At 35.6% G+C, this 25,312-nt stretch overlaps 1 protein-coding gene across 2 annotated transcripts in view; it reads left to right on the top strand.

Annotated features, from left to right (window-relative positions):
* LOC106671120 (myosin-I heavy chain) overlaps nt 1-25,312 on the top strand; it is a 127,236-nt gene that overhangs the window by 10,670 nt on the left and 91,254 nt on the right. For both annotated transcript variants that reach the window (XM_024230706.1, XM_024230705.1), the window contains exons 2-3: nt 8,768-8,881; nt 24,780-24,936. In XM_024230706.1, coding sequence (XP_024086474.1) covers nt 24,801-24,936 — 136 coding nt within the window. In that variant the 5' untranslated portion in view covers nt 8,768-8,881; nt 24,780-24,800. The remainder of the gene's footprint in view (nt 1-8,767; nt 8,882-24,779; nt 24,937-25,312) is intronic.

Genomic DNA, 25,312 nt, shown 5'->3' with positions numbered 1-25,312 from the left:
CGTTCCCAGACTTTATCAAATCCGAGGATCTCGTGCCCGATCGGTTTAAAGTTACGCGGATTTGTACTCTTTACATAAAGGACATTGTGTTTGTTAAGAACTTGTATAGTGAAGTGCGATTTAGACTAAGTTCCGTCTCCAATGCGACTTTAGACTCAAGTAATATAAATAATATTAAATTAGGTTAAGTAGTATAATATTTGTTAGCTCTGTCCAAATATAATGTTCTGCTTTTTTAAAGATTTTTTACAATTTAAATTTATTTGTTACCCATACATGATCGTACACTATGCAAATATGTGCACATGATTAATGTATCACACAGCCCAACACTATTGCCAGCCACCGGTAGAACGCATGCTTTGGTCAGCCAATGCTGGCACTCAATATGCATCATTAGGTGCCAAGTTGCCAATGAAGTCCCAAGGGTAGTCAGGATGGGAATGAGTGGAGTGGGCTCGAGCAGTGTGGTTAGGATGGTTCGAAAGGTTACTGTGGAAAGTTTGGAATCTGGACTGGATCGGTTTGTTGACAAAAGGAATGTTGAGGTTTTTGTGGATAGTGGTTATAGTTGTTATTATGTTACTTAATAAGGTGCTTTGTCAATTTGTCTAAGGACTTTCGATTGGAAGGACTGGATGCTCTGGATATCCAAGCCTGTATGGTTTACTGTCAGTTCGGTCTTGGGGTTCATCCCAGAGACCCCAGCTCCCGTACCCTTGTCGGTTTTGGAGCCGTCTGTATACCAGTAGGAATTTGCCTTTAGTGGTGTTCCCTTGGCCCATTGAAGGACTGGATGCGCTGGATATTGTTTGGCTTGACAGTACCCCTCAGTTCCTCTCCATATGTCCATATCGGTCTTAGAAAAGTCTTGTACAGTGTTAGCTTTGTGTTAGTTGTCAAAGTCGATTTCGGCCTTTGAAGTCTTCAGAGTAGTTCAAGTCTTGTATTAAGTTGTTGTACCAAGGATACTCCCTTGCGGTTCACCGGTCTGTATCTGTTTGTTTTAAAAGAAAAAGCGCCTTTTCGAACATCGAGGAGAGCAAAATTGATCTTTTCTCACTTCGGATGCTCGCTGTACCATATTCTCCTTAGTTGCTGGTGGTGGGCTGTTGCTGCAGGTAGTCTCAACATGAGATGTTGCATTACGAATCGTTTGTGTTAAAAAAGGCCTTGCCAAAACATATTGTACTTAATTTAGAATCTGACAGGCAATGTGAAAAGGGTCTTGCAGCAATGACCATATTTCTGTCCTCCCTTAGCGTCGTAATGCACTAAAATCCACCAAGCGATATCCTCTTGCCTGTGCCTCGACGACTCATTCTTACAATACTATTGCGATCATACGGTTCAAGATGATTAGAGAAAATACAACTGGATTAAAATGGAGAAAAGACGAGAAAAGGTGTTCGTTTACAAAATGAGTAATCTTCGCGTTTACTACTCCTCCTACATTTGTTTGTATATTGTAGGTTGTACAAAACCAATATGATACCACAAAAATAGCACCACACTTTAGGCCTTGAAGATGACCTGAATAAAGGTCGCAACTTCGGCAAAAAAATAAAAAAGGTGTTTTTCTAAACTAACTCATTCTTGACCGCTCCTCGTGACTTCAGCAAATTTGTTTTGTTTTTTGATTATATTTTCTATTTTGTTTTAGCCAACTAACAAGAATATATAGGTTAATTTAATTAAAATTAATAGATAAGAATAATAACTTATTCGCTTTTGAACAGTTTATTTTAAAAAAATTATAATATTAGTGTACCTTATTCATTATGCTCATATTGCTTACATGCAAAACATACCTAGAAATTAATCAATTTTAGTTCTTTACCTTCAACCGCCTCTGACTCTGCCTCCTCGATCGACGCAGCCTACAATCGCGCAATTATAATAAAACAGCCATTTTCTTTATTTTCATGAAGCTTTTTTTCTGGCCTTAACGATACATGTGGAATCTTCTACTCCCTATGTAAGCCATCACGTTCATCTATAATTTCATTCCTAAATGACGTTTAATGCCCATTTTGTTCAGTCTTCAAATTCCACTCATAACTCAATATCCCTCCCTAGCTGTCCCCCATTCGATCCCCGTATTTCGCTGACATCTCGCCCAACGCATTAATAAATACCATCATGAGTATAAAATCATAAAGAACAACGCAATTGATCCAGACGGGATACGAGTCTGGACCAATTGCGAAAAAAACCGATGAAGCGACCATCCTTCCTGTTTTTGTCTGTATGCCTTCTATTGCAGGACTGCGTTTATATTCCCAATCGTTCCACATCTTCAGCTTTTACCTCATCTCTAGGCTTGTGATTGGTTCTTTTTCGACTTCAACGTAAAGCGATAAGTCCTGGGCCGCCTGAGCCAACCTCTCTGCCTCTTCATTTCCGTGAATCCCCTGGTGAGCCTTGATCCACGAGACGCTCAACTTTTATCCGTTATGAGTTGAGTCATGACCATGAACTCATTGTTAACAAAGGAAAATGAAAATCTCACAAATTTTCCTACCATCTCGATAGCACCATAGCATTTTTGTTCTTGGTATAATTTTTAGTTCAAGCTGTTTCTTCAGAATCATGTCATCGATATTAAAAATAAGGCATTGGAGAAGTTTTTATCTCAATCTTTTTTCTGACTTTCGCAATCCCCTGTCATTAAAACCCTCTGGGTTACCCTTGTCAGTAGCTACTTTGGTTATAGTTCGTCTGTTTTGGATCCTTACCTGTAGGGAGGGTGCAGACGAAGCTTTTCTCTGCTTTCAAATTTGGTTCAACCTGTTTTCCTTATCAGGACTGGCTGATTCTCCTTAATGACAAACGCTTGAGTTCACCAGCAAGAATTGACAAAATTTTCTCTTTTTTTTCTAATTCGGCATTTCAGGACGTTTGTAAAGAAAATATTTTTAAAAAATCCTTAAATCAATCTTTCGTGCGGTGAAATAGAAAGGTTTAAAGAATTTGCTGCCTTCGGTCGGTCTATTTGCCTCACGAGGATGACGAAGTGGGTCGATAAATTTCAATTTGCCTCGACGGGGCGTCGATACCGTGTTGGTCATATATACCGGGACAAATGTAGGTCCACTCTCTGAAGACCACCTGTGGAACTCGTTTCATCCTGAATCAAGAGTCAAATTTGAAAGGAAAAAAAAACTCGACGGTTGGAGTAGTCACGTTGATCTATGTCGATGGATGGCCGATATTGTTCTTTTTTGACACGACCTACTTTATCGAGAATAAACTTTGATCAAACGAGGAAAAGGGGAAAAATTTCCAACTGTCTTAGAGACACTAAAAACCCGGTTGTACAGCGATTAAACGCTTGTATTGTCAAAGTTCTACTGGAGGACTTCCTTAAGTCCTCTGACACCGCTCAAATTTACAGAGGGAGATTTGTATGAAGATTTTAACCACATCCCGCCACACCGGTTTACAAGAAAGTGGCCCAGTGACTAGAGTCGGTTTCTTTTCCTCTCGTCTTTCCACGGTCCTGGAACAGTTTTGTGATCCACGCGTTTTCGGCCAGGAAAGTGGGCGTTCTCCAGGGATCACGCCGGCCGGCGAGAGGTCACGAAAAGCCCATCCTCACACAAGCTAAGCCCCCCCATGACCTTACTTAAACGCCCACAACCGGCAATTACCACCATCGGGCCGATTGGTGTAACTAAACAAAATCCAATTACGAGCCCGAGCCCCGAAGCAGGTGTGGTGCCTCCCTCCCAAAACGTTTTGAGGTGAAACAAGACATTGGAAAAAATGAAAAATAAATATATATGAAAAAACTATTTACTCGCGCCTTTTCCTTTCCAATTTGATAAATAACTTGTTGGATTCGTGAGGAGCTGTCAAGAATGAGTTAGTTTAGAAAAAACACCTTTTTAATTTTTTGCCGAAGTTTCGACCTTCATTCGGGTGGAATGTGGGTTTCATACAATACCAATATGACACCACACTTTATGACCTGAAGATGGACCCTAATAAAGGTCAAAACTACGTAAAAAATGGAAAAAGTGTTTATCTAAACTACCTCATTCTTGACAGCTTTTCAGGAGTCCAACAAATTATAAAACCACCAAAAATACTAAAATTACTTTATTATAAATAGATTTATTAAAGNTATATATATATATATATATGGGATGATGACGTGAGAGTGCGATTAGGGGTGGGGACGTATTGGGACGGATGAGGTAGAGTGTTAGGGATGGTTTACAGGGATAGTAGTAGATAGTAGTTTTACAGACAGTCACGACGAGAAGATCGGAAAGACGAAAAAGACGTGTGAAAATTAAGTGAAGTTCAAAATTGTTTGTAATTGTAGTATATTTGTCTACTTTTAATAAAGTAAAGTTAAATTGAACGAGTCGTTTGTCCAGCCCCGACATATATATATATATCCAAAAAAGATGGAAAGGACAGAAAGAGAGAGAGAGAGAGTGAGGAAAAAGAGAGAGATAATGTTTAAATGATTGAATACTGTTTTATTTAAAAAATCTCTCAAATTTAGTAGTGGGTTAGTGAGCGGGAGAAAAAAGAAAAAAGGGAAAGAGAGAGGAGAGAGAGAGAAAGAGAGAGAGAGAGAGAGAGTAAGTGAGTGAGTGAGTGAGTGAGAAAGAGAGAGAGCGAGTGAATGAGGAAAAAGAGAGAGATAATGTTTAAATGATTGAATACTGTTTCATTTAAAAAATCTGTCAAATTTAATAGTGGGTTAGTGAGCAGGAGAAAAAAGAAAGAAAGGGAGAGAGAGAGAGAGAGAGAGAGAGAGAGAGAGAGAAAGAGAGAGCGAGAGAGAGAGAATGAATGAATGAATACCGTCTTACTTAAAAAATCTCGCAAATTTAGTAGTGGGTGAGCGAGCGGGAGAAAAATGACAGACAAAGAAATTGAGAGAGAGAGAGAGAGAGAGAGAGAGAGAGAGAGAGAGAGAGAGAGAGAGAGAGAGAGAGAGAGCAAGTGGGCAAGAGAGAGAAAGAAAGAGAGAACGTGAGAAAGAGAGAGGGAGAGAGAGCGAGTGAGAAAAAAGTGAGATTATGCATGAATGATTGAATATTGTTTTATTTAAAACAATCTCACAAATTTAAGAATAGGTGAGTGAGAAAAAAGACAGAAAGTGAGTGAGAGTGTGAGATTGTTTCATTGATTGATTGATTAACGATTTATTCATTAAAATACACGCAAAACGGAAGTCTCTAGGACCTTTCTTACACTTAACGTGTGTTTCAATTGTAATATTTGTTTATAGTCGCAACAGAAATAAAATATAAGTAACAAATTATGATAAAATCATCATTGAACTAAATGAAGGAAGAGTAAGTTGAACTTATAAGTTATATTTTTATATAGAGCATATTAGTGTTGAGTAACAAAATTAGATGTAGATTTTTCGTAGGATTTTTAAAAACTAGATTACAACCTTCTAGGATTGAAACATAATGAAAAAAAAACTAATAAAATGATTATTAACGTTTAAGAAGTTAATGTAAAAGTTTATTATAAAAAGAGAATAATAAAAGTAGTAAATAAAATTATATAAGTATAACGTTAACTACATATTCTATGTAAGAATCTTATACGCGAGTGAGAAAGAGAGCAAGTGAGAAAGAGAGAGAGAGATAGAGAGAAAACTAGAGCGAGCAAGTGAGAAAGAGAGAGAGAGAGAGAGCGAGCGAAAGCGAAAGCGAGCTAGTTAGAAAGAGAGAGAGAGAGAGAGAGAGAGAGAGAGAGAGAGAGAGAGAGAGAGAGAGTGAATGAATGAATGATTTATTTTTGCAATAATAAAAAAAATGTGAATTACGAAAGGTCTTGTAGATCAGAATGTTTCCGAGCGTATTGCCCAAGAAAGTAGAGGTAAATCAATGAATTTAAAGAGGTTACTAATTTATTAAAAGCATTCCGAATAATATCGGTGACTTTAAAGTAAATAGGAGGGCAATTTAGTTCAGATGTTCCTTTATTGATTCAGTGTCAAATCTATGCAAATAAAGGCTTTTAAATTCAATCTACGCTCTTCCAAAAGAGACAAATAATAAATAAACAAATAAAATAAAATAAAAACCCTCCTCGGACTCGCTTATTAGGCAGAGTCTTTTTCTGTTTTAACGATTTGTCTCGGCTGCTTTGCGGAATGGGTGAAAAATCAACAGGAGGTCGAAAAAAATCCACATTTCGAATGTGGAAAAAACGTAGGATTCATATCGGTACTTCGTTAATCAATCATGTCATTTGGACCTCTTTCCCATCGACGATGCTTATTCATTCGCTGATTATTGTCCCAAGATTGTAATTGGAACGGGTTGGCAATTATAGCACAAATGGAGAAGTATCATCAGTTTTATAATGGACGTTTTTTGCACTTTGATCACGTTACAGATAGGGCCGAGCTTAATAGAGCCTTCCCTGCTTATAGTCTTGACGTACTGCTATCAGGCCCTTTACCCGGCCTGATGTGTTCATATCTTTCTAGTTATTTTGTTTTATTTTATATTAGATGATCTGTTTTACAAACATACTTGTGAACAGTTTACCCTCCATTTGTCCTAACCGACTGTGTTCAGAGTGAGCTTCGGCTACGCGTTCTCCGAAGACGATAGACAATCCGGCGTCCCAGAAGGGAGCGTATTGGTCCCATCCTTTGTATAATTTACACTGCTGACCTAATACATTACCACCTACTAACTCGCATCCTCACCAACCTTCCTCCCATCTAAGATCATCATATAGAAGACAGACACAAAAAGAACATGGCTGAATGAAGAAAAATGTACTCAGTGTATGTTTACTTGAAGAAAAGAAAAAAACTGCTTTCTCTCCAATATACAACAAAAATATACCTATTTCCATTCAGATTATATCTAGACAGCAGACTCGTGGAGCCCCACATAAGACTTAACAGAAGACTTAAAAAACTACGAAGACTTCTAGGACCGAAATCCGTCTTGACCTTCAAAACAGAACTAACCTTATACAAAACTTTACTTCCGACCACTTTGGACATACGGAGAGGAACTGTGGGGTTCTGCCAAGCCATCCAACACCGAGTGCATCCAAAGCAAAGTAAGTTACCGCGCAACTAACCCTACTATCCACAGTGACATAAACATTCCTTTTGCAATGAATGATCCGTTCCTGTTTGTTCAAATCAACTTCTCGATCGTCTACTGGAACCCTCTGTATACAATCCAATCTCCAAAACCCGCCCGACGACTGCCTCGAGATATTGCCCTTTAATCCCTCACACTGAGTACGAGCATTGGCTGGTTTCTAATGGCATGTGTCCTCCTGGTGCAGTGCTGGCCTCAGTGACTGTGAAAAAAACATCGTGATTGTATTTGTTTTATGTACTAATATGTATAGGGTACAAATAAAAAATAATTTTCTCTTTTTATTTCTCTCTCTCCTCCTCCTCCTCTCTCTCTCTCTCCCCTCTCTGTCTGTCTGCCTCTTTGTCACAATCTCTCTTTATATGACTTCTCTTTGTCTCTCACACTTTATCTCTGTCTCTCATTCTCACTCTTGCTCTCTGACTGTCTCTTTGTTTTTTTCACTCTTTCTCTGTTTCTCTCTCTCTCTTTCTCCGACTTCCTCTTTGTTTATTTTCCTCTTTCTCTGTCTCCGTTCATTCTCTCTTTCTTCCTGTGTGTCTCTTTGTCTCTCTCTCTCTTTTTCTCTTTGCCTCTCTCACACTTTCACTACCTCTCTGTCACTGACTCTGTCTCTGTCTCAACCTCTGTCACTGTCTCTGTATCTATCTGTCTTACTGTCTGTCTGTCTTTCCCACTCTCTCTCTCTCTCTCTCCCTCTCTCTCTCTCTCTCTCTCTATCTATGTCTATCTATCTATCTATCTATCTATCTCTCTCTACCTCTATCTCTATCTCTCTCTTTCTCCCTCTTTCTTTCGTGATCTAAATTTGCGAGATTTTTGAATAAAACAATATTCATTCATTTTTCTCTCCCCTATCTAACTCTCTGCTCTTTTTATCAGACATTCTGTTTCTACATTACTCTTTGTATATCCATGTATTTATATAACTGTTTATCATATTTTCTTTGATCTTCCATTGTTTTGCTTGTGTTTTGACATGGGAGAAATGGAGTGAGTGTTCGTTGTACCACTCCCTGCTTCTAACCTTACGTGAGTCACTTAACGGTCTTTAGACGTTTTACCTTTATTCACAAAACGGCAGATACCGGGGGTAAGGTATCGTCTTATCCTCCCCATACCCGGAAATCAGCAAACCGTCTGCAAATATCTCAGCTAATGACGGGTGGTTTTGCATGCATATGGATGAACTTGGAAATAAACTGGCCTGTTTATGTTAAGCGCTCAGCTCCCCTGGACATTTTCGTCTCGGGGCGCAAACGGAATTCTTCGGATTTCCTCTCCCCCGGACGTTATGTGTACAAACCAGTTCATGACAGATCACCGTTGAAACAGTTGATCCAAGGTCCCGAGGAATCGCGGTGATAAATTTTTCACGAGCGCCACATAAATTCTATCACAAGTTATTATCTCGGACAGCTGAAATTCGAAACTTTTTGGCGATGAAGGACGTTCTTTCGTGTCTAAAGAGTTGAGGATGTCTTTTACAAAAAGGACACCCTAATGTCCTCCTGTCCGTGTCGTCTTTGGCATTTAAAATGTCATTTCGACTTTTTTCGTCTAGCATTTCTTTTTTAATCATACCTTTGCATCGTGAAAAAAATTAATACTGAGAGTTTTTTATACAAAGGTTTTTCCCTATTTTCCTGTTACAGATCCGTTAGATAAGCCTGGGGGGGTCAAGACCCGCTCCAGCCAGCCGACCCCCGGCTCGTATTAATGAGACAGCGACGGAGAAAACGGCAAAAATGCGCATTTTTCAAGAAGAGGTAAGAAAGAAATCTTTATTCTTAGTGTGCAAACGGTATGCAGATAAAATAAACAAAATTTCTCGGTTTTGCCATAATAACCAAATCATTCATGGTATGACTTCATTATGGCCACACCATAGGAATCACACATCCTTTATTAATTCAAGCACTTTCCAAGGTGCTTCCTTAATTATTTCTTGACCCATTGCTATTGCCATATAAAAATAATTAAACTGTACCGCAATTAATTAAAACTGCACCTTAACGATCATATAGGGTTTGTACTGAGTTCTATTCTTCTGAGCAGTCAGCAGTTACTGCCTCATATTCCAAACTATTACAATCTAATCACTAGACCGGCCTTATTTCATGTACATAAAATGTGTAGCACTCTCTTTTAAGCAACACTTTCTTAGGTCTATCAACGGATTCCGCCTACTGGAGGCGAAACGGTGTTTTTTCCTATAAAATTTGAAAGTCGTGTAAATCAAGCGTTTCGACCGCGTGTGGCTGATCGGCAATTAAGATAACTTTGATTGAGATGGACGATGTGTTAAGAGTCTAAAAGATTCTAGGAAGTGTTTTATGTGAGAATATAGTCGGGAGGAAACGGCCTCCGTAAAAGACTTTCGTCGTCGGCAGTAAATGTACCGTGTAACTTTGTACGTTACGCGTCGTTCCTGATGAAATGTGTATAAATTTAGACTATATGTTTGAAAATTAATATAAAAAAATTGATTTGAGTGTTGATTGAAAAATTTCGTTTCCTCTAGTGTAGGCGATATGATCCAATTAAAGACTAATAAAAGCTGTATTGACTTTCTATATAGAATAAATTTATTTTTATTCATTATTTCATCACACACACACACACACTCTCTCTCTCAATCTCTCTCCCTCTCCCTCCCCCAAACTCTCTCAATCTCATTCTATCTCTCTCTGTCTCAGTATCAATCTCTCTTTCAACCGGTCTCCGAATCTCTTTCTCTCTCTCTCTCTCTCTCTCTCTCCCAATCTCTCTCAATTTCATTCTTTCTTTCTCTGTTTGCCTTTCCGAATATTTCTCTCTCTCTCTCTCTCTCCCAACCTCTCTCAATCTCATTCTTTCTTTCTGTCTCTGTCTATCTGTCTGTCTGTCTCTCTCTCTCTCTCTCTCTCTCTCTCTCTCTCTCTCTCTCTCTCTCTCACACACACACACACACACACACACACANCTCTCTCTCTCTCTCTCTCTTTCCCTGTCATTCTTCATATCTCTCTCTGTTTTTCAAATATTATTCCTCTCTCAAACACTCCCCTCCTCTCTCTCTCTCTCTCTCTCTCTCTCTCTCTCTCTCTCTCTCTGCCATTCTTCATACCTCTCCGTCTCTCTCTGTTTTTCAAATATTATTCCTCTCTCAAACACTCCCCTCCTCTCTCTCTCTCTCTCTCTCTCTCTCTCTCTCTCTCTCTCTGTGCCATTCTTCATACCTCTCCGCCTCTCAAATATTATTCTCTCTCTCAATATCAACCTATCCCTCCCTCTCTTATCCCGTTCTCTCTCTCTCTCTCTCTCTCTCTCTCTTCTTTCCTACAAAGGATGTCAATACGTCCATTCCTGAGATTGTTTCATTCTTATGTCGTTTATCGAAAAGGAAGTCAATACATCCTTTCATTATTTTTTTGCCTATTTATAAAAAACAATTCGATACACCTCTAGATGTATGTATAGTTGTCTTCTTGGCATATTCCTGAGTCTTTGGATTGTGTCTCTTCCCCAAAAAGTAAATCAGTAATCACTTTCGCTATTCCTTTATCGGATCCTTATCCCTAGTATATTCCAGGAAAGACTCGTCTATTTATATTGAGCCCGGATCAGTTGTTTGTAGTGTATTTTAAACAGATTTTGAAAACGTGACCGGTGCCGGATTAAATCGTGATGAAGATCACTCACGGCGGTTGGATTTTTCGGCCGAAATCCATTTTAGGCTTGCAGTAAAAGAACAAAAAATAAGACATCTAACAAAACAAAAATAATAATTATCAAATGCTTTCGCAATCTATCTCGTTATATTTTAATCTGGAAATAACTTAACGATCTGTGAAACACGTTAGAGTCGGAGGAAGTATTATTTTTCATGTGGCAATTGTTTTAAAGGCTGTTCTAGATTTTTATTTATACGTTGGGCCAGCGGTTGATTTATACCGAGGGCGAAGATAAACAAGCACACACCCGATAATTATTGTAATCTGGCAAATTGATCGTTCAATAAATTTCCTCCTATCACACCGACTTCCGCCAAGGGAGATTCCGTAAACTTGTTGGAAAATCAGAAAACCAATTTGTTGTAAAAAATTTTCAAATATTTATACAGCAACTAAGGAAAATTTGGCTTTTTTTATGGACGGGTTAATATTAAGGTTTAGATTCATTAGAACAGAAACTTTAATTCTTCCGCCGACAACCTTTGTCATAATAAAAGTGTAGAATAACAAAAAAAAACCGTGCCTAATATCTAATCCCCTGGGGCTTGATGGACTTGATTAATCGAAGTATTGATTACTTTTTTTTCGTGTTCCCACGTGATCCTTTTTACTGGGCTACACTGATTTTTATTTCCGACGACAAAAGGATATTTTTTCCTTACTCCTTTTCAATCCCGGCACCTTCGGTCGTCAATCAAACCGGTGGGAATTGTTTTGAATTTGGTACAAAATGAAGCGTTAAAAAAACAAAGCACACAGAGCACAAGGCTTTATAAGTTACCACCTTGAATCTGTATAAGACATTACTGACTTGCTAGGAGTTATATGGTGACTGAATTTCTCTTGAACCAATGACGCCATAAAAAAAGTCTTTAATATTGTTTATCCTAGTTTCAAACGTTTACCTTTTTTGGAGAAAAATTATACAGGGACCTCAAGCACAGTTCAACTTCAAAATTTCAAATGCGACCCTATACATCCTAGCACTTCTTTTAAAGGATTTTCTACGCTGAAAACATTGGTGCAATTTGATGATTGCTATTTATTAGTCACATTTCATGTTCGAACTGCCTGCCTTGCGTAAAGATGCGAAGATTTGCTCTTTTTAATTACTCTTCGCCGGTGCTCTGAGAGATAGTCAGGGGAGATGGATTGACAATGATTTTCTATCAATGCCGCAGTTCTTCAATTGAGGTTGCTGGGTTTTGATTGGCGTAGATACTGTTTTTTAAATGGCCCCTCAGGAACTAGTCAAGTGAAGTTATATCGGGTCCGAGGATGGACAACAGATCGGGCCATGATGTCCTATCCACCTAGCCCTGAAGTGACGATTCAAATTCGTTGAAAGAATTGTGTCGAGGCATACATTAAGTTGGATTCTTTGTCATTGTTGCATAGGAACATGCGCGCTCAGAGCTAGCGTGAGGTAGTTGGGTCAGTAGGAGGGGGGGAAGTGCGGTTCAGGATAACGACGGACAAGTATCTCAAGACCAGCAGACATGCACGGGCACTTGTCTTCATCACCATGAAGGTATGCAGTGAGCGTATGAGACAGAGGCGGTCTCACATCTACAGTTGGATAGCTACTAGATGATGCCATTCTAGGCATAACAATTGATGCCACTACTCTAAAGTACAACTTCACTACAAAGTAACAAGTATTGATACCAGAACGGGAAGAATGGAAGCTAAAGGCAAACTCCTACTGGTATACTGACGGCTCCAAAACCGACAAGAGTAAAGGAGCTGGGGTCTTCGGGGTGAACCGCAAGACCGAACTGACATCGGTAAATGGGCCCTGAAACCTACTGTGGCTTAGCACACTGCCACAAAAGAGGATACATTTTAAAATGGATCCTTAATGAGATCAAAACCTGGTGGAACAATACCACAGGTGCGAAGCACGTGAAGAGATTCATAGAAGGGCCATCCGCAAAACTTACTGGAAGGCAACCTCAACCGAACCAGGATTCTAGTGGGACTCCTGACGGCACTGCCACTTAAGAAGTCACATGCACCAGATAGGAGTACGGACAGATAAAACACTGTGCAGATACTGCCAGGAAGAGGAGGAGACCGAAGAAAACATTCTATGATTCTGTGAAAGTCTATGTATGTGTAGGTTCTTGCAACTAGGACAAGAAAAACCACAAGCAAGATCTAAACTAAACAGCCCCTGGCAAAGCCATGGAGGCTGATTAATAACCTGAAGCTGGCCAGTGAGTTATAATTAACAAGGGGGCACAATAGACCTACTCAGGTCGAGGTGCAGTAGGCCTTGTGACCTCCTATCTGCAAGTACTGTCTAGTTTCTCTCTCCACTGCCTTCTAGCCTGACTACTTTTTGCTCAATGTATATTTAATTTTAGAACCCCTCTCTAGGTACCAGGGCAACGAAGAGGCCAGTTGGCCGAGCATAGTTAGGGACACCTTTCGGCCCTGAACCTTTTTACCGCTTTCCAAATTGTGGAAAAGCCATTCCATCAAAGCGTTAAGAATAAGTCATCGGTTGAATGGGAATTTTCTTCAGGACATTGACTTGCGAAAAAGTTGATTAAAGAACCATCGCACTACTAAGCCTAGAACGTGTTAGGAGACTGCTAACTGTACCCTGCAGAGTTAATCTAACTTTAAACGTTTATGTAGGCAGAAAGGAATATCTAAAGCCTGAAGGATGTACAAGGGTGCCATCAACAAAGTTTTTAGATTAGTTTGTCTTAAGAAAACGCTCAAGACAATGATGGAGACCCACTTCTTTGACGGATCATGCCTGCTTACTGTCGTGTCGAATTTCTTCTTTCAAGGTTTCCCTTATCCCATGGAAAGTTTTTAATCGTCGGGGATCCCAAAAGGTGAAAAAATTTTTTTTTTATTGTGTTAACGATTCGTACGAAGGTGAAATGGAAAGGGGTCGTGGGACTGTGACCCCTGAACAGGGCTTTTTACGCGTAGACGCGTGCCCCCTTCGGGTCTTCTCATGGCTGGAAATATCATCGTTGATTTTTTACCTTTTAATCGCTGTATTAACGGTGTACCTCTTTATCATTTCCGGTACATTTTCCTACGCCCTCGACCCGGAAGCCTCTCTTGAAATTAATACCCAGGGATTAGATAATGAGAGCCCCCCTGATTAACATTTAATCGATTAATAACGAGGAAAAACATTTTTTAAACAAACCTGAAATAATCATGAGTAAAAATCTTGAATAACGCCTTGAAAAACACGAAAAACAGGGTGAAAAATAGTTGTCGATAATGGTAGAAATTTTCAAATAGCTTTTGACCTGTTTAATCTTGATAATTATCGATCACTATGCTAATTCTCTCTCTTATGTGTATAATTATTTCCTTTTTTTCCTGACTATAATGGGACAATTTTATTAACTTAACACTGGAGGCTGGGATGATTTATGTTAAATTAACAAGCAATAGTGAAACTGGATCTTTAATAATATTGGGCAAGTACTAACTGAATTTAGGCCCTAAATAATTAAGTTTTTTATGCTACAATAAAACAAATATTCAACAATAAAGAGAATTTAAATGATCAACTGAATATTTTCACCACTACATCTAGATAAATTAACAATAAGCAAAAAAATATTACAATATTTTGTAAAAATATAACAAGCGAGAGGTAATTTAATCGTATCGGGTTTTTCAAAACTTTAATTATCTCAGCATAATCTCTGCTAAGCTTCAATTATATATTTAAATCACCGTTATTTGCTGTGAACATCGAGTCTTTTTTATCTTCCTTTCTCATCCGTGTATTTTGTGCCTTCAATTATCATTATTTTCATCCTTTCTAGCCACTTTGCCTGCTTTTTCTTTTTCCCGATTTCCAAGGCTCGAAGTTTTACTATCAATTTTATTGTATTTTTATTTTATTTTTAATGTTATTCAATGTATAGAAACAAAAAACATAGAGTTTCTTGTACAGTATAGTTTACACCTCTCAACTTAGCTTTTATAGATTCTCCTCGTCAAATTAACCCTTTTCGCACCAAATTAAGCATTTTTAACTTTAAAACCAACACTTTATTTAAAGCATTGAAAAATTAGTAGATGATATGAAATATAAGCATTTAAGTCTTTAATTTAAAGTAATTGGGCTCATAGAAGACTATATGAAAATTAATTAAAATTAAAAATGATTTAAAATTAAATAAAAAACAATTAATTCTTCTTTTAATTTCTTTTCTTTTAACCAAAATTATCACATCTCTGAACTCAAATCAAACAAGCCTTCATTTTTCTAAATTATACTATAAGCATTAATTTTAATGTAATTAATTTTGATATGATCTTGTAAGAGCCTTTTTTTCAAACGCAGGAATTTTTACTTTATCTGCTTACTGTATTGCTCCTAGGTTTTTTGTTGTTTTAGAGAAAGAGTTAATTTTTACCTATTAAATAGGATTGATTTGAAATTAAAAAATAATAATAATTTGCTGCGAAAAAGGGTGAATATTAAATGAAAATTGTGAATTGTCGAAAAAATCTGAATGAATGCAAGTGAATTTTCCAGTTAATTTGATTACAAAATTTACATACAAATTACAAAGGGTCCATTTGAACTTAGAAAAAAGTAATTTGACGGAATTACTTACGGTTATTTGAAATTAAAAACCGTGAATTTGATATTAAAAAGAGTTAACTTGACGGAAATGTTAATTTAAAATTAAAAGGGGTAATTTGAAGATAAAGGAAGGATTAATTTGAATTTAACAAGGCTACTTTGAAATTAAAAAAGGGTTAATCTGAAATTGTAACGAGTTAATTAGACGGAAAAACTATAAATGTTAATATTCCTGTGGCTATTTGAAACTAAAAATGATTAATTTGAAGTTATGATGAATTAAATTGACGGAAAAAAGCTATACATGCAATGGCATTTAGTATTAAGCAGGGTTAATTTGAAGTTTTAAAGAGTTAATTTGACGGAAAAAGCTACAACGGCAAATTTTCCTAAAGTTAATTTGAAATTAAAAAAAGGTTAATTTGAAGTCATAAGATTTTCTAATATTGTTTGAAATTAAAAAGGATTAATTTGTAGATTTGAAGGTATGATGAGTTAATTTGATGGTAAAAATATATAAATTCAAATTAAAAGTGGTTAAATTAAAGTTATAAAGAGTTCAAATTTAACAAAAAAGCTATAAATGTTAATTTTTTTAAGGTTATTTGAAAATAAAAAGGGTTAAATTAAAGTTATAAAGAGCTAATTTGTCGGAAAAAACAATAAATGCAGGGCACTCTCAACACGACACGCAAGAATGGCACAATTACACAAAAGACAAACACTTTGAGCTCTGAAGATGATCTCAATAAAGATCGAACTTATTCAGAAATCGTGAGATGCGGTCTGGTGTGATGTAGGTTTCAGAAAAACATTTTCTTTATCGTGTCAACGTTTTGATCTTTATTGATATCATCTTCAGGGCCTTAATAAATGTTAATTTTCCTAAGGTTATTTGAAATTAAAAAGGGTTAAATTAAAGTTATGAAGAGTTAATTTGTCGAAAAAAGCAATAACTGTACACGTTCCCAAAATTAATTTGAAATTAATATAGTTATAAGAGTTAATTTGACTGAAAAATGTATAAATGTTATTTTTATTTACTGTTAATGTTATTTATTAAAAAGTTATAAATGCAAATTTTCTTAAAGTTACTTGAATTTAAAAGGGCTTAAAGTTCTAACTAATCATTTTCACAGAAAAAAGCTACTAATTTTCCTAATGTTATTTGAAATTAAAAAGGATTAATTTGAATGTATAAAGAATTAATTTAACAGAAAAAATGCTAGAAATGTTAATTTTCCTAATGTTATTTGAAATTAAAAAGGATTAATTTGAATGTATAAAGAATTCATTTAACAGAAAAAATGCTATAAATGTTAATTTTTCTAAGGTTATTTGAAATTAAAAAGGGTTAAATTCAAGAGTTAATTTGACGGAGAAAACCTATAAATGTTAATTTTCTCAAAGTTAACTTGAAACTAAAAAAGGTTAATTTGAAGGTAAAAAAATAGTTACTTTGAATGAAAGAAAACTAAAAAAAAATTGAGGGGTTGAAATAATACAAAAATATAACGATTATGCCTTTTTGGGATGCGGAGGTCATAAGGTTTTTAGTGTTGTTCCTTTTATTATTTAGCTTCTCGGATCTTTGATATTATTGCGATTGTTTTGTTTGATATTTAGTGTCTGAAAGGTTGGAAATGTCTGAATAAATAAAGAAGAAAACCTGTGTGGAGTCGAGCAAAGTATATTTATTGAGGTTCTTTGTCTTAGGTGGATATGTTAAACGCAAGGCTTTATCAACTTTTCCCCTTATTTTACCTGATTTAAATCTCATTTTTAAGACCCTTCTTCTAGGCCTCCTTTGTGTCTTTTTTGCCGATCCTGGGTGGAGGAGGATGCCGCGGCCGGTGCTTTGTGGCCGAAGACCGTCCATCAGGCCGAGGACGTGCTTCGAATCGCAAGACAATGGGCCGGTGCCGATTGATACTTCGTACTTGGAAAACAAATGGACCCGGCCCCAGGTCACGTTTTCCTGATCGTGCCGATATCGGCCTCGGAAAGCCGGGCCCCTCACGCATATTTTTCTCTCTCCAAAAGTAAACAATCAATTTTCACGAGAAAACGATCTACATTCCTCGTCAGGTCTTTCCAGTTTAAATGAAACAAACTAGACAGTCTTGTCATAACTGAAGCAGTGAATTTTGTACCGTTTGAAGAGTCCTGTATATAAAATATTTGAGACGTTCTCGCGAGAGAAAAAAAAATATATATAAAACAAGGCCATAATAAAATTTCTGAATCATCTTCCGGCCCTTTAGAGTTTATTAATCTCTACCAATTGCCATAAAAACAACGGCAATCACGTCGGTCAAGAAGGAACAATATAAAAGTCGGATTAATTAATTATTTACACCAACCGGGGACCTTCCGACGGTCGTCCGACCGCTTTCCTAAAAAGGAAGGAAACAAACATTCCGACGTTTATCTTCACCCTTGCAACGGTACCGCTTTTTAATTAGAACACGTGAAAAATTCCAAAATGAAGATTTGCCCCGGAAGACTTGGAGGAGAGATGAAAATACTCGAGCCGTCCTCTCTTGCCTCTTGGTCGAAACAGGACGAAGGAACAAGGACTAAAGGATTTTCTTTTTGTCCGTGTCCTCTGGTTGTTTTTTTTTTTTTTTTTTTTTTTTTTTTTTTTTGTGATTTTTGGAAAATCACGATGAACAGGAAACTGTTCTTTATTGCGTCCTCCCAGGGATGGTGAAAAAGTGGAAAAACCCGCTAAACATTGCGCAAGGTTCTGGAATACCATTTGTTCTAATTGTCCATAAAAGGTTTTGGTTTCACTTTCCTACAACAGGATAGAAAAACAGGATCCTTGCAAGGTGATATCGGGACAGCATTATTGGTCCTGGGAAAAGCGAAGCCCGTCGGATCAGGAATAGTCAAAACAACTGCTTACCTTTTTCACACATCTTTTTACTATAATATTAAATTAACTAGGAAACAGAATTTTCACCGAGAATCTCTCTATAGTCACGTTTTCTTCTTTCCTTTTTCCTTCCTTCCTGTCTATTTCTATAACGAGAAGTAACAAGGACCCTAAGATAATTTAGCTGTTTAAATGGGTAAAATAGGATATATCGAGTCCTTGAGGTCTTTGCGAATATGGACAGTCCTGCTTAGAAAACTGGTCCAAAATGGACAACTTTAATGAAGTTGTGTCAGTGAAAACCTCAAATTGTAGAAAAAAGTGAGGATAGACGGACGCAAGATGATTTAGTTGTATAAATGGATAAATTGGGAAAAATCGTGTCCCTGAGGTCTACGAATACGTTTGGCGGTTCCTGCTTAAAAAAATTCTTGTCACAAAGGCAAATTTTAATCAAATCGGGCCATAAAAATAAGTACTACAGGAAAACAGTGTGATTTGACCCTCGGGTGATTTAGAGATGTGTAAATGGGTAAAATAGAAAACATTTGAGGGTCCGATAGGTGTTGCGAATACATCTGACCAGTTCTGTTTAGAAAAATCTTGACTAATAGACAAATTTTAAGTAAAAATGAGCCATTAAAATATGATAAATTATTTTCAAATAAAACGTTGATAGAGGACGACCAGTCTGATGTGTCACGGATTTGGACGAAATTTTTTTCTCGTGATTTTACACTCCAAAATCTTATCGGCCACTTCTTGCGAATAGACTCAGGTTTCCCAAAAACGTTTTTTGAAAGGTAAAATTTTTCGTTTGTAATATTTTTATTTTGCTCTTCTACTTACTCAAATCAACTATTGAATATGTCATTTTACTGAATTTTTTATGTAGATTGCAATAAAAATATTATAAAAGCTATCGAAGTTTATCAATAAACAAAAAATTTCTAAAAATCAAATATTTTTCATGTAAACTAGGTTATAATTTTTTGTATGAAAATAATCTGAAATTTTGGAAAAAATACTCTAGCAACACCTAAATGATCAAACTTGACTTCATTGCCAGAATCATGGTTTTAGCATTATACAGCCCTTAGATACCGACTTAAATTAATGATATAAATTAATTTTTTAACTGATAATTTCGCTGATCTTTCTGATTGATTGACATTCCTAGTCTAAGCCCTAATATTTTTTTCTCCAAATCTAGGAGACCGGTTTTCATGATTCGTATTTAAAAAAATTGTCAAGTGCATTTTAGTACTGTATCAAACATTAAGATTAGGACTATTATTTCCATTTAAAAAAGTGGTTAATTTTTCAAAAATAATTTTGCTATTTTGTGTATTTTCTTATAGAAATAGTTTATATATTTTAATGGTGCATAGGTCGTTAAATAATTACGTTCCTAATCTTTCAAATGGTCTGTTTTTCGAATGATATGCGATTCAATCATACATACCGATAACAATTTCTTAAAAATGGAAAATTTTTAGGGGTTAAAAAAATCGATAAATATAAATTTAAATAAAAATTTATATTTAGGAGTCTCTAGAGCTAAAACGGAATTTCATATTATTTTCTCAAAAAAAACAGTTTATCCCACTAACACTCTGGCTCAAGGTATGGTCTTGAAGAAGGAAACAAATTAAATTGTTACCGCCAACGTTTCGACCTATTTTATCGTCAACATCAGGGCAAAACAATCTTTATCTACAGATTGATATATTTATGTGTTTTTACAGGCGATCTCATATTTTCTTGAAGGCTCAGTCCCAACAATGCCAAAGACCGTAACAGTATTTAATAATATGGCTATGACCTTAAATATATAATATAAATATATTCAATAATAGATTATGACCTTAAAATAAGTCGAAAGCTTGTCAGTAACAACTTAATTTGTTTCCTTCTTCAAGATCCTGATTCAGAGTGTTCGTGAGTGAAAAGGTAGTCGATAGTTATAATACTGAAAAACCTTTAGGTCATAAAAGGTTCACTTGAAAAATATTTGGCTTTTAGAATTTTTTAGTTATTGATAAACATTGATAGTTTTACTATATTTTTATTGCAATGTACATAAAAACGCTGTAGAATGATATATTCACATAGTTGATATGAGCAAATAGAACGGCAAAATAAAAGTATTAAAAATAGAAAATGTCACCTTTATAAAACAAATGTTAGGCGAAACCTTGGTCTATTCACAAGAAGTGGCCGATATTTTGGAGTGTAGAATCACTATATTCTATTGGTCTAAATCCGTATACACCAACCTGGTCGTCCTCTACCAACATTTTTTTTCAGAATAATTTATCATATTTTTTAATGGCTCAATTTATTTAAAATTTGGCTTTTGGACAAGATTTTTCTAGACAGAACTGGCCAGATATATTCGCAACATCTCTTGGACCGTCAATTTTTTCTGTTTTACCCAATTAAACTCCTAAATAATCTAAGGGTCAATTCACACATTCACTTTTTATGGTATTGATTTTTTCTGGCCAAGTTTGATTAAAATTTGCCTTTCTGGCGAGAATTTTTAAGCAGGACTCGCCAAATATATTCGCAAATATCTCAGGGACACGAGTTTTCCTAATTTTGCCATTTATACATCTAAATCATCTTTGGGTCCGTCTCTCCTCGCTTTTTCCTACAATATGAGATTTTCACTAAATCAATTTGATTAAAGTTGTCCATTTTGGACCAGTTTTCTAATCAGGAATGTCCAAAATATATTCGTAAATATCTCAGGAACTAGATTTTTCATAGTTTATCCATTTATACCTCTAAATCATTTTTCCGGTACGTACTTCCTCGCTTTTTTCTAGAATATGAGGTTTTCACTGACTCAATTTGATTAAAGGTGTCCATTTTGGCCAGTTTTCTAATCAGGATTGGCCAAAATATATTCGCAAATATCTCAGGGACTATATTTTTCATAATTTATCCATTATATATAGTCGATTTGAGCAAGTAGAACGGGGAAATAAAAATATTAAAGACAGAAAATTTGACCTTTCAAAAACAATTTTGGCGAAACCTGGGCCTGTTCGCTTGAAGTGGCCGATAAGTGTCCGATATTTTGGAGTATTGAATAAAAAAAAAAAAGTCCAAATCCGTGACACACCAACCTGGTCGTCCCTTTGTTAGATCTTTAATGAAGTTTCAGTTTCAAGTTCTGAAGTTGAAGTTCAGAATTCAATGAAACTTTTCGGATGTGTTAAACGATTCAAAATAAATCAAATGACTTTATCCTCCGACCGTAAGAAAATAGTTTACGTGCCTATGATATTTTCAAGAAGAAAAAATGTTTCTACCTTTAACTTGTTACGTCTAGGTATTATTGAAGAATTATAAACATGTAAAAAGAGGAAAAAGGAAAGAATAAAGCTGGACTGGCCCGTGACATCTAAATGGTAATTGCTTCTTCCTTGTTCCTCTGTAAAAGGGCCGACTGGTTTCTTTCTACTCCGCCATCCACTGAGGTATTTGTTGGCAAAAAAAGCTTAAATAATGCTCAATGTGTTGTTTAAACATAAAAAATCTAGGTAGACTCGAGTGGCGATAAAAATCAACGGGACCGGTCTTTAAAATTGATGTACCGGATCGTAAAATCCCGATGCGGAAGGGGTTCCGTCATCACGGTCAAGTCGAAAAGTATTTTTCATGCATATCCTACTTTTCGAGATATGAGATATGAATTTCGCCTGAAGAAGATATTCGCGGGACGCGAAAAACCCGTGGCCGAAAACGAAAAAACGTGTTTTCCCCCATTAACCATATATTAACCGCAATGTTATTATGTTGCACGTATTTTAAACATACTTCAGTGAATTGGCTCGTTGAGTTCTTTTTCTATTTTGTTTTGACGCAATTCCTTACGAATTTCACATCGTCTACGTAAAGATAAAAACAAATCGATATTTCCACTCAGAAAAACAAAACATCATTATTCCTTTCGCTTTTCGACATAAATTTACTTGGTTGTATGATTTTCAGTTACAATTCCTTCTTGAAACCTCAATTCATTACTTTTAGATGTGGTCAAATATTTGTTTCGAATTTTTCAAAATATACATTTTTATTCTTTTTTGCTTTTTCAAATAGATATTTTCACTAGATGTTATAGGCTGATTCTTATAAAATCGATGATTTTATATCTCGATTTTTGGTTTCAATATTCTAAGAATCGAATTTTTTATATCAATGTTTCGTCTGCCGTTTTGTTATTGTATTGTTGCTTTATTAAATCGATATTTCCACTCGATGTTGCAGTTCAATTTTTTAAAAAATTGTTTTACACTTCGGGTTTTAAGAAACTTTTTTTTGTATTGTTGCTTTATTAAATCGATATTTCTACTCGATATTCAGTACGATTCTTTAAATTAGATCTCGAGTTTTAGCTACAGTGCTTTAAGATTAGATTTTTTATATCATTGTTTCATCTGTCGAATTTTTTTGTAATTGATTCATCATTAAATCGATATTTTCACTCTTTGGTGCAGTTCGATTCTTTAAAAATTGATTTATATCTCGAGTTTTATTATTAATGCTTTAAGAATCGATTTTTTTGTATTGTTCCTTTATTAAATCGATATTTTTACACGTTGTTGCAGTTCGATGCTTTAAAAATCTGTTTTAGTTTTAGTTTCAATACTTTAAGAATTAATTATTTATTTCAATGTTTCATCTGTCAAATTTTTTGTAATTGATTCTTCATTAAATCGATTTTTCCACTCGATGTTGTAGTTTGATTCTTTAAAATTGATGTCTTATATTTCGATTTTTGCTTTAATTGCTTGAAGAATAGATTTTTTTATTTTTTTACTATTTTAAAATCTGTATTTCGACTGTAGTTTGATACTTTCCGAATGAAATGTTTTTAAAGGACGTTTTAAAATCGATTTTTAAACTCGATGTCACAGCTTGAATATTTTCCATTCTATATTTTCTTTGTCAAATTCGTATTTCGAATATTTAAAAATACACATTTTCATTCGATAGATTGAATCGACATTTTCAGATGTCAAATGTTTTTTAAAGTCGATATTTTCATTCGATTTTAGTTTGATTAATTCAGAATCGATGTTTTCGCTTTAGATTTCATTTCGATATTTTGATCGATATTTTCGCTTGTTGTTATAATTCATTTCCGCTGAATCGACATTTTCTGATGTCAAATGTTTATTGCGATGTTTTTCAAAATCGATATTTTCCATTCGATTTTAGTTTGATTAATTCAGAATCGATGTTTTCGATTTAGATTTTTATTTCAATTTGTTAGATCGATATTTTCACTCGTTATTACATATCATTTCCGCTGAATCGACGTTTTCAGATGTCAAATGTTTTTCAAAGTCGATATATTCATTCGATTTTACTTTGATTAATTCAGAATCGATGTTTTTGATTTAGATTTTTATTTCGATATGTTTGATCGATATTGTCACTAATTGTTATAGGCCATTTCAGCTGAATCGACATTTTCTTTTTATTTTGAAGCTTGTCCAAATAGATACTTTCATTCGATTTTTTGTTTCGATGCTATTTTAAATCGATATTCTATTCGATGCTGCAGTTCGATTCTTTTAAAATCGATGTTTTTATACGTCGATTTTGTTGTTAATAATGGATTTTTTTTATATCTGCCTTCAGAATCGTTATCCTTTTCTGGCGTGATTTTTTAATCTAAAATAACTTTATATATTTTAAATTTATCTGCATTATTTTAGCATTACAAGGTGGTTTTTTGACTTTGCTGCAAGCATTAGCAAAACCATCACATTTTCATTTATTTCACCTTCTCAAAAAAAAGTGTGTCATTCGTCCTCGTAGAAATTACAATAAAACACTTAATTACGCTTCAAGTGTAATAAAGTTGCTAAGTTAATATATTTTCAATCTTAAGTTTAATGTGGCTTCTTGATGTGCAACTGGCATTACTTTACAACGCCATTATCATGGTACAAATTTCAACGAGAACTTATCTTCTTCTTAATCTTCGATCGTATTTCTAACCATCACATAAACGCAATGTTTTAGCATTAAATCATCGTCCTAATAAGAAAACAGAGGCCGTTTCGATAAAGATTTGTACCGTTTACACACTTCATTACTTGCACTACAACGTTTCAAGCCGAAACCTGTCTCATAATGTAATTGGATATCGAGGTAAAAACATGCTTAATGAAGACGCCTTAGTCTTGATTTGTAACTGTTTTTCTTTTTAAGTACGAATAGATAAAACTGGTTAAACTGTAGAGTAATTAAATTAAGCCAACAAGTTAAAGACTTGAAGTAGCATTTAAGATGCGATAAAAACATAGCGCAATATCATTTGTATTTTTGTTTTGCGCGAGGCGGGTTTTTGTTGAGGAAGTATGATGAAAATGAGCGGTCAGGACTGATTTCCGACGTCAGATTTTTATCTCGAACCTCCGGAATGCGCTGACTTAAATTTCGCCCCTATGTTTTTTTTCCAGAGAATGTGACCGAACGGGTGGATGCTACTTCGCCCGGACCAGACCTACGAGGACAGGGCTCCTCTGGGCTACTCCGAGGTCCAAAACCTTCTTAAGACCCTGAGGATCGAGCCGGGGCTGCTATGCCGCTTCAGGGACCCACTTCCCTTCCATTACTGTAAGTAGGATTATTCACAAACTTCAGGAAAATAGCGATAACAGGTGGACATGTAATCAGTACAGACGTTGAGAATACAGAGAAAAAGCGTGAATAGGCGGACCCATTTCAGGTCAGGTTAATGATTATAACAGCATAAATGGAAAACTAAAAATGAGCCGTTAATCCAAAGCAGGACTAAGGATAGCAAAAAAGCACAACGCAGAAAATGCCCACAGTCCAAGAATGAATAGATATTTTATATTTCGATATTTCAAGTCGATGTAGCAGTTCGTTGTTTAACAATCGATGTTTTATATCTCGATTGTGAGTTACAATCCTTCACGAATCGATTTTTATATCAATGTTTTTAGATGTTGATTTTTGTATCGATGCT

The sequence above is a fragment of the Cimex lectularius genome, unplaced genomic scaffold, assembly GCF_000648675.2.
Source record: "Cimex lectularius strain Harlan isolate CLEC.00 unplaced genomic scaffold, Clec_2.1 scaffold39, whole genome shotgun sequence".
In the NCBI taxonomy this organism is placed as follows: Eukaryota; Metazoa; Arthropoda; class Insecta; order Hemiptera; family Cimicidae; genus Cimex; species Cimex lectularius.
This window is presented reverse-complemented; position numbering and strand designations above follow the sequence as displayed.